Source organism: Pristiophorus japonicus, chromosome 19 (genome assembly GCF_044704955.1).
Source record: "Pristiophorus japonicus isolate sPriJap1 chromosome 19, sPriJap1.hap1, whole genome shotgun sequence".
Lineage (NCBI taxonomy): Eukaryota > Metazoa > Chordata > Chondrichthyes > Pristiophoridae > Pristiophorus > Pristiophorus japonicus.
Window position 1 is genome coordinate 59,467,025 of NC_091995.1, and position 9,675 is coordinate 59,476,699.

A 9,675-nucleotide genomic window follows, 5' to 3' on the forward strand; every position below is an offset into this window, starting at 1 on the left:
ACTTTACCCCTGTGACCATGTATTACTGGGAGTGTGTGTCACTATAGGATGTACTGAGTGTGAGTCACTAACCGGTGTGGAACACTTTACCTCAATGACTATGTATTACTGGGAGTGAGTGTCACTGTAGGATGTACTGAGTGTGGGTCACTAACCGGTGTGGAACACTTTACCTCAATGACTATGTATTACTGGGAGTGCGTGTCACTGTAGGATATACTGAGTGTGGTTCACTAACAGATTTGGGACACTGTACCCCAGTGATCATGTGTTACTGGGAGTGTGTATCACTGTAGGATATACTGAGTGTGAGTCACTAACCAGTGTGGAACACTGTACCCCAGTGATCATGTAGTACTGGGCGAGTCTGTCACTGCAGGCTATATTCATTGAGGATCACTAAGAGGTGGGGAACACTGTACCCCAGTGACCATGTAGTACTGGGCGTGTCTGTCACTGTAGGATATATTCAGTGAGGATCACTAAGAGGTGTGGAACACTGTACCCTAGTGGCCAGGTATTACTGAGAGTGTGTCACTTTAGGATATATTGAGTGTGGGTCACTAACCGGTGTGGAACACTGTACACGACTGACCATGTATTACTGGGTAGTGTGTGTCACTGTCGGATCTACAGAGTGTGGGTCATGAATAGGTGTGGAACACCATACCCCAGTGACCATCTATTACAGGGAGAGCATGTCACTGCAGGATTAACTGAGTGTGGGTCACTAACCGGTGTGGAACACCTTACCCCTGTGACCATGTATTACTGGGAGTGTGTGTCACTGTAGGATGTACTGAGTGTGGGTCACTAACCGGTGTGGAACACTGCACCCCAATGGCCATGTATTACTGGGTGTGTGTGTCACTGTTGGATATACTGAGTGTGGGTCACTAACCAGTGTGTAACACCGTACCACAGTGACCATGTATGACAGTGAGTGTCTTTCACTGTAAGATATACTCAGTGTGGGTCACTAACGGGTGTTGAACGCCGTACCCCAGTGACCATGCATTACTCTTAGTGTGTGTCACTGTAGGATATACTCAGTGTGGGTCACTAACCGCTGTGGAACACTGTACACGACTGACCATGTATTACTGGGAGTGTGTGTCACTGTCGGATCTACAGAGTGTGGGTCACCAATAGGTGTGGAACACCATACCCCAGTGACCATCTATTACAGGGAGAGTATGTCACTGCAGGATTAACTGAGTGTGGGTCACTAACCGGTGTGGAACACCTTACCCCTGTGACCATGTATTACTGGGAGTGTGTGTCACTATAGGATGTACTGAGTGTGGGTCACTAACCGGTGTGGGACACCTTACCTCAATGACTATGTATTACTGGGAGTGCGTGTCACTGTAGGATGTACTGAGTGTGGGTCACTAACCAATGTGTAACACCGCACCCCAGTGACCATGTATTACTGGGAGTGTTTGTTGCTGTCGGATAGACTGAGTGTGGTCACTAACTGATGTTGCACACTGTACCCCAGTGACCATGTATTACTGGGTGTGTGTGTCACTGTAGGATATACTGAGTGTGGGTCACTAACCAGTATGGAACACCAGTTAGTGACCATGTATTGCTGGAAGTGTGTGTCACCGAAGGATGTACTGAGTGTGGTTCACCAACCGGTGTGGAACACTGTACCAGAGTGACCATGTGTTACTGGGAGTGTGTGTCACTGTAGGATATACTGTGCGTGGGTCACTAACTGGTGTGGAACACTGTACCCCGGTGACCATGTATTACTGGGTGTGTGTGTCACTGAAGGATATACTGAGTGTGGGTCACTAACCAGTGTGTAACACCGTACCCCAGTGACCATGTATTACAGTGAGTGTCTTTCACTGTAAGATATACTCAGTGTGGGTCACTAACGGGTGTTGAACGCCGTACCTCAGTGACCATGAATTACTCGGAGTGTGTGTCACTGTCGGATCTACAGAGTGTGGGTCACTAATAGGTGTGGAACACCATACCCCTGTGACCAACTATTACAATGAGAGTATGTTACTGCAGGATTAACTGAGTGTGGTTCACTAATCGGTGTGGAACACCGCACCCCACTGACCATGTATTACTGGGAGTGTTTGTTGCTGTAGGATAGACTGAATGTGGTCACTAACTGATGTTGCACACTGTACCCCAGTGACATGTATAACTGGGAGTGTGTGTCACTATAGGATGTACTGAGTGTGGGTCACTAACCGGTGTGGAACACTTAACCTCAATGACTATGTATTACTGGGAGTGCGTGTCACTGTCGGATATACTGAGTGTGGTTCACTAACAGATTTGGGACACTGTACCCCAGTGACCATTGTGTTACTCGGAGTATCTGTCACTGTAGCATATACTCAGTGAGGTTCACTAAGAGGTGGGGAACACCGTACCCCAGTGACCATATATTACTGGGAGTGTGCATCACTGCAGGATGTACTGAGTGTGGTTCACTAACCAGTATGGAACACCAGTTAGTGACCATGTATTGCTGGGAGTGTGTGTCACCGAAGTATGTACTGAGTGTGGTTCACTAACCGGTGTGGATCACTGTACCAGAGTGACCATGTGTTACTGGGTGTGTGTGTCATTGAATGATATACTGAGTGTGGGTCACTAACCAGTGTGTAACACCGTACCCCAGTGACCATGTTTTACAGTGAGTGTCTTTCACTGTAAGATATACTCAGTGTGGGTCACTAACGGGTGTTGAACGCCGTACCTCAGTGACCATGTATTATTCGGAGTGTGTGTCACTGTAGGATATACTCAGTGTGGGTCACTAACCGCTGTGGAACACTGTACACGATTGACCATGTATTACTGGGAGTGTGTGTCACTGTAGGATGTACTGAGTGTGGGTACTAACCGGTGTGGAACACTTTACCTCAATGACTATGTATTACTGGGAGTGTGTGTCACTGTCGGATATACTGAGTGTGGTTCACTAACAGATTTGGGACACTGTACCCCAGTGAGCATGAGTTACTGGGAGTGTGTCTGTCACTGTAGGATACACTGAGCACGGGTCACTAACCAGTGTGGAACACCATACTGCAGTGGCCATGTTTTGCTGGGAGTGTCTGTCAATTTACGATATGTTGAGTGTGGGTCACTAACCGGTGTGGAACACTGTACTTCAGTGACCATCTATTACAGGGAGAGTATGTCACTGCAGGATAAACTGAGTGTGGTTCACTAATCGATGGGGAACACCGCACCCCAGTGACCATGTATTACTGGGAGTGTTTGTTGCTGTAGGATAGACTGAATGTGGTCACTAACTGATGTTGCACACTGTACCCAGTGACATGTATAACTGGGAGTGTGTGTCACTATAGGATCTACTGAGTGTGGGTCACTAACCGGTGTGGAACACTTTACCTCAATGACTATGTATTACTGGGAGTGTGTGTCACTGTCGGATCTACAGAGTGTGGGTCACCAATAGGTGTGGAACACCATACCCCAGTGACCATCTATTACAATGAGAGTATATCACTGCAGGATTAACTGAGTGTGGTTCACTAATCGGTGTGGAACACCGCACCCCAGTGACCATGTATTACTGGGAGTGTTTGTTGCTGTAGGATAGACTGAATGTGGTCACTAACTGATGTTGCACACTGTACCCCAGTGACATGTATAACTGGGAGTGTGTGTCACTATAGGATGTACTGAGTGTGGGTCACTCACCGGTGTGGGACACTTTACCCCAGTGACCATGTATTGCTGGGAGTTTGTGTCACCGAAGGGTGTACTGAGTGTGGTTCACTAATCGGTGTGGAACACTGTACCCCAGTGACCATGTATTACTGGGAGTGTCTGTCACTGTAGGATATACTGAGTGTGGGTCACTAATCAGTGTGAAACACTTTACCTCAATGACTATGTATTACTGGGAGTGCGTGTCACTGTAGGATATACTGAGTGTGGTTCACTAACAGATTTGGGACACTGTACCCCAGTGACCATGTATTACTGGGAGTGTCTGTCACTGTCGGATATATTCAGTGAGGATCACTAAGAGGTGGGGAACACTGTACCCCAGTGACCATGTATTACTGGGAGTGTGTGTCACTGTAGGATATACTGAGTGTGGGTCACGAAACAGTGTATAACACCGTACCCCAGTGACCATGTATTACAGGGAGTGTCTTTCACTGTAAGATATACTCAGTGTGGGTCACTAACAGGTGTTGAACACCGTACCCTAGTGATCATGTATTACTCGGAGTGTGCGTCACTGTAGGATATACTGAGTGTGGGTCACTAACCGGGGTGGAACGCCATAGTCAAGTGACCATGTATTGTTGGGTGTGTCTGTCACTGTCGGATCTACAGAGTGCGGGTCACCAATAGGTGTGGAACACCATAACCCAGTGACCATCTATTACAGGGAAAGTATGTCACTGCAGGATTAACTGAGTGTGGTTCACTAACTGGTGTGGAACACCGCACCCCAGTGACCATGTATTACTGGGAGTGTTTGTTTCTGTAGGATAGACTGAGTGTGGTCACTAACTGATGTTGCACACTGTACCCCAGTGACATGTATAACTGGGAGTGTGTGTCACTATAGGATGTACTGAGTGTGGGTCACTAACCGGTGTGGAACACCTTACCCCAGTGACCATGTATTACTGGGTGTGTATGTCACTGAAGGATGTACTGAGTGTGGCTCACTAACGGGTGTGGAACACTGTATCCCAGTGACCATGTATTACTGGGAGTGTATGTCACTGTTGGATATACTGTGTGTGGTTCAATAACCGGTGTGGAATACCATACCCCAGTGACCATGTATTACTGTCAGTGTCTGTCACTGTAGGATATACTGAGTGTGGGTCACTAACTGGTGTGGAACACTCTACCCCAGTGACCATGTATAACTGGGAGTGTGATTCACAGTTGGTTATACTGAGCGTGGTTCACTAACCGGTGTGGAACACCATAACGCAGTGACCATATATTACTGGGAGTGTGCGTCACTATAGGATATACTCAGTGTGGGTCACTACCCGGTGGGAAACACCATATCCCAGTGGCCATGTATTACTGGGAGTGTGCATCACTGTCGGATGTACTGAGTGTAGATCACTAACTGGTGTGGAACACTGTACCTCAGTGACCATGTATTACTGGGAGTGTGTCTCACTGTAGGATATACTGAGTGTGGTTCCCTATTTCTTCTACTTCCGTTTCTGAGGCGTACCCTCCGAATCGAGGATGATTCGATTCCACACAAAAAATTATTTGCCAGAGTGCTGAAGATCCCAATGCATGACATACATTCTCTGTCACAGGTCGGGTAGACGGTGTTTGAACGAATGGACGTGTGGAGTGCCTGGGTTGCTGCGCGCTCCTTCTGCTATCTACGGTTGGCTTTAGATTGCTCTGGGTGATAAGTCCAGAGGTGCTCTGCGCCGTGTAGATGCTTTTCCTCCACTTTGGGCTGTCTTGGGCCAGGGATTGCCATGTGTAGGTGGGGACGTTGCAATTCTTCAAGGATGTTTTGAGTGTGTCATGGTTCGTTTCCTCTGCCCAACTGTGGCTTGCTTGCAATAACGAATTACCGAGTAGAGCGTTTCATTTTTGAATCTCATGTCAGGCATGCCAACGATGTGGCCCGTCCAACGGAGCTGATCGACTGTGGTCAATGCTTCGATGCTGGGGATGTTGGCCGGACCGAGAACACTGACGTTGGTGCGGCACTCAGGCCAATTAATTTGCAGGAAATTGCGGAGTGTTGGTACTTCTCCAGTGCTTTGAGGTGCCTGCTGTAAATATTCCATGTCTCTGAACCATATAGGAGGGCGGGTATCACTACTGCCCTGTAGACCATGAGCTTGGTCCAGGGTTTGAGGTCCTGGTCTTCAAACACTTCCTTCCTCAAGCGTCCGAAGTCTGCACTGGCACAATGAAGGCAGTGTTGGACTTTGCCATCAAAGTCTACCCTTGTTGACAGTCGGCTCCCGAGGTATGGAAAATGGTCCACATTGTACAGTGTATAGCCCAGTAAACCCAAGCTCCCCTGAAACTTGCAGCGGTTGGCGAGTTTCCCTCCACCTATCGCTGCTGATACATTCTGAGGGCCCCATTTGCAATTTAATTCACTCGCCATTCACACTGGAAGTCCTCTCGCCCTCACCGGCTTTGGGCTGGGAATGAAAACCCTTGCAGGTTGCTGATCCTGATCCTGACCCCAGTGCACTGCCCCTGCTGAATGTACAAGTGCTGTACCTCTGGTCTGAACAATGTTCTATCCCCACACTCCACTGGTGCCGATATGGGAGCTCGGATGGTTCCTAGCTATGCTGCCTTTTCTTGGGATACAGGGAACCTTCGTTGCTCCAATTCTACTCCGGTCTCTCCTTCACATATTGTTCAGGTACATTGATGACTGTATTCGCGCAATTTCCTTTTCTAGCCATGAACTGGAAAATGTCCTAACTTGCACAAAGTCATGATCACTCATCACCTCAGACCTATGCTTTTTGACCTACATTGGCTCCTGGTTAAAGAACGCCATGCTTTTGAAAATTCTCATCCTTGTTTACAAATCTCTCCATGGCCTTGCACCTCCCTACCTCTGTAATCTTATTCTGCCTCATAACCCCTCAAGATATCTCCGCTCTTCAAATTCTGTTCTCTCGAACATCCCTCATTATACTGCTCAACCATCGGTGGCCTTACCTTCAGCTGTTTGTACCCTAAACTCTGGAACTTCTCCGCTTCTCCAATCATCTTTCCATTTTAAAGATATCCTGAAAATCAACCTCTTTTACCAAGCTTTTGGTCATATGCCTTAATTTCTTCTTTTTTATCTCGGTGTCATATGTTTCTGTGTTGTCCTGTTCATACTGTTCTGAAGCACCTTGGGATGTTTAACTACATTAAAGGTGTGGTATAAATAAAAGTTATTGTTATTATTAATAATAATATTCGTTATTATTATTATAATAATAACCATTATTCTAATTATAATTATGTAGTTAACCTTGCTTCAAATTTACGCCCCTCTCTCTCCTTCACATGCTCCGTCTGACACTACCCTTCCCTTCCTCGACATCTCTAAGTCCATTTCCGAGGATAGGCTCTCTACAAATATCTTCCATAATCCGGCCGACTCCTCCAGCTTCCTTGATTATATGACCTCTCATCCAGCTTGCTGGAAGGACTCTATTACATTCTCCGAGTGTCGCTGCCTGAGTTGTATCTGTTCCGATGATGCCACCTCCCACACCAGTGCTTACAACATGTCTTCCTTTTTCTGAGCTGAGGATACCCGCACTCTGTGGTCCTGATCATGTGGGCCTGTAACCTAATGTGGAGTGGGTAGGAGAGGAGGGACGAGGCAGAGTCATGGAGACAGTGACCAGTTAAGTCAATAACTTGGGCTGAGGGGCTACAGTAGTGGGGTGGTTCCCCGGTCCCCGACCCCCACTGGTTGATTATCTTCCTGCAGTGACCATGCCCTGTTCAGAGAAGGTTCACCAGGCTGGTTCCTGAAATGAAGACCTTGTCTTACGAGGAAATGTTGAGCAGGCTGGGCCTATAATCGTTGGAGTTTAGAGAAATCAGCGGTGATCTTATTGAAAGGTATAAGATTCTGAGGGGGCTCGACAGGGTAGATGCAAAGAGGGTGTTGTCCCTCGTGGGGGAATCTTGAACTAGCAGACATAGTTTCAGAATGTTCCTAATGTTGGGGAAGTCCAGAACCAGGGTCACAGTCCAAGGATAAGGGGTAAGCCATTTAGGACCAAGATGAGGAGAAACTTCTTCACTCAGAGAATTGTTAACCTGTGGAATTCCCTACCGCAGAGTGTTGTTGATGCCAGTTCATTGGATATATTTAAGAGGGAGTTAGATATGGCCCTTACGGTTAAAGGGATCAAGGGGTATGGAGAGAAAGCAGGAATGGGGTACTGAGGGAATGATCAGCCATGATCTTATTGAATCTTGGTGCAGGCTCGAAGGGCCGAATGGCCTACTCCTGCACCTATTTTCTATGTTTCTATGTTTCTATTAATATTCCCACCCGCCCGCTGGGATGGCTCAGCTTCCCTCCCACTGCCCCGTCTCTGCTAAACTGGGAAGCAGCGGGTTGGAGGTAGGTTGTGTTGGGATGATATACTTTACATGTTAACCCCTGACCCGATGTCCACCCGGCTGTTTTTGTGCTCAATGACAGGCCTTACTGTGTGGGCTCAGTCACCAATAATTGACCCTCTCTTTGCCCTTCTGTTTATTACAGTGAATTTAGTGGCGATTGTGGTCCTCTCCCAGGGAAAGTGTGGGCTGTCCACCTGCACCACTCGCTACCTGGTCGCCATGGCAGCGGCAGATCTACTGATGGTCATCACTGAGGTCATACTGTGGCGGATTAATGTGTATTATTTCCCATGGTCTTTCCTGGATATCACCTCTGTGTGTAGTGTTTTCGCTGTCCTGATGCGTGTAGCCACAGACTGTTCTGTCTGGTTCACCATCACTTTCACCTTTGATCGATTTGTGGCCATTTGTTGGCAGAAGCTGAAAACCAAATATTGTACCGGGAGAACTGCGGCCATGGTTCTGGCAACAAGCTGCATTCTGCTCTCTTCAAAAAACATTCCCTTCTACTTTACATATGGATATAGATATGTAATCGACAATGTTCCGTGGCTCTGTATCACAATCCCAGCCTATTATACTGAGGCTGGATGGCTGGGATTTGACTGGTTTGATACGGTTTTAACCCCACTCCTCCCATTCGCTGTAATTTTGTTGCTCAATGCTCTGACAGTCAGACACATTTTAGTGGCCAGTCGAGTCCGGAAGGGACTGAGGGGTGAGAGCAAGGGGGAGAATGGCAGTGACCCAGAAATGGAGAGCAGGAGGAAGTCTGTGATTTTACTCTCCACCATATCTGGCAGCTTCATACTGCTGTGGCTGGTGTATGTTATAGATTTCTTATATTATATAATTGCAGGAATAAATCCCAGTGATTACAATGATTCTTTATATATCTTTGCAGAAGTCGGACATATGCTGCGGAATTTAAGTTGCTGCACAAACACATTTATTTACGGGATGACCCAGTCCAAGTTCAGAGAGCAGTTGAAGAGCGCGGTGAAATATCCACTTTCCTCAATTATACAATTAATTAAGAAACAGAACAACTGAGCACAGCCCAGAGGCGGGTCCCAGTGTTTCCAGTCCAGGGATATAATATTTAGCCCCAGACTTTCACCACTGAATTACACCAGGAATGGCTGGTGATCTGATAATACACCCAGCGACCTGTTTAGGACACGGCACTATTTCTGATTGACATTTCCCACCTTGGTCTTTCTGGACAGCACCACGAGCTTGTTACATTCTGTCCGAGCTCTTCTGTAAAGGGTCACTACAGCTATTTAGTGAAGGAATTCATTGCAGCTTCTAGAGTGAGAGGCTCGTCAATAGGTAGGTAGGCAGAGTGGAACTGTAGTTCAGAGGATACATTACATAGAATATACAGCACAGAAAAATACAGTTCGGCCCTACTAGTCTGTGCTGGTGTTTATGTTCCAGACCAGACTCATCGTATTGCAAATACTTCGTCTCAGCTCTATGTTCTCTGTCTTCTACAGGAACCAAGCACAAACTGTTCAATCGTTCCTGACAACTGTTATC

At 47.1% G+C, this 9,675-nt stretch overlaps 1 protein-coding gene across 1 annotated transcript; it reads left to right on the forward strand.

Moving 5' to 3' along the window:
• Positions 1-8,175: 8,175 nt before the first annotated feature.
• Positions 8,176-9,183, forward strand: LOC139230240 (probable G-protein coupled receptor 139). Its single transcript, XM_070862072.1, has one exon. It carries the CDS (start codon positions 8,176-8,178, stop codon positions 9,181-9,183), a length of 1,008 nt encoding a protein of 335 aa, XP_070718173.1.
• Positions 9,184-9,675: the final 492 nt, after the last annotated feature.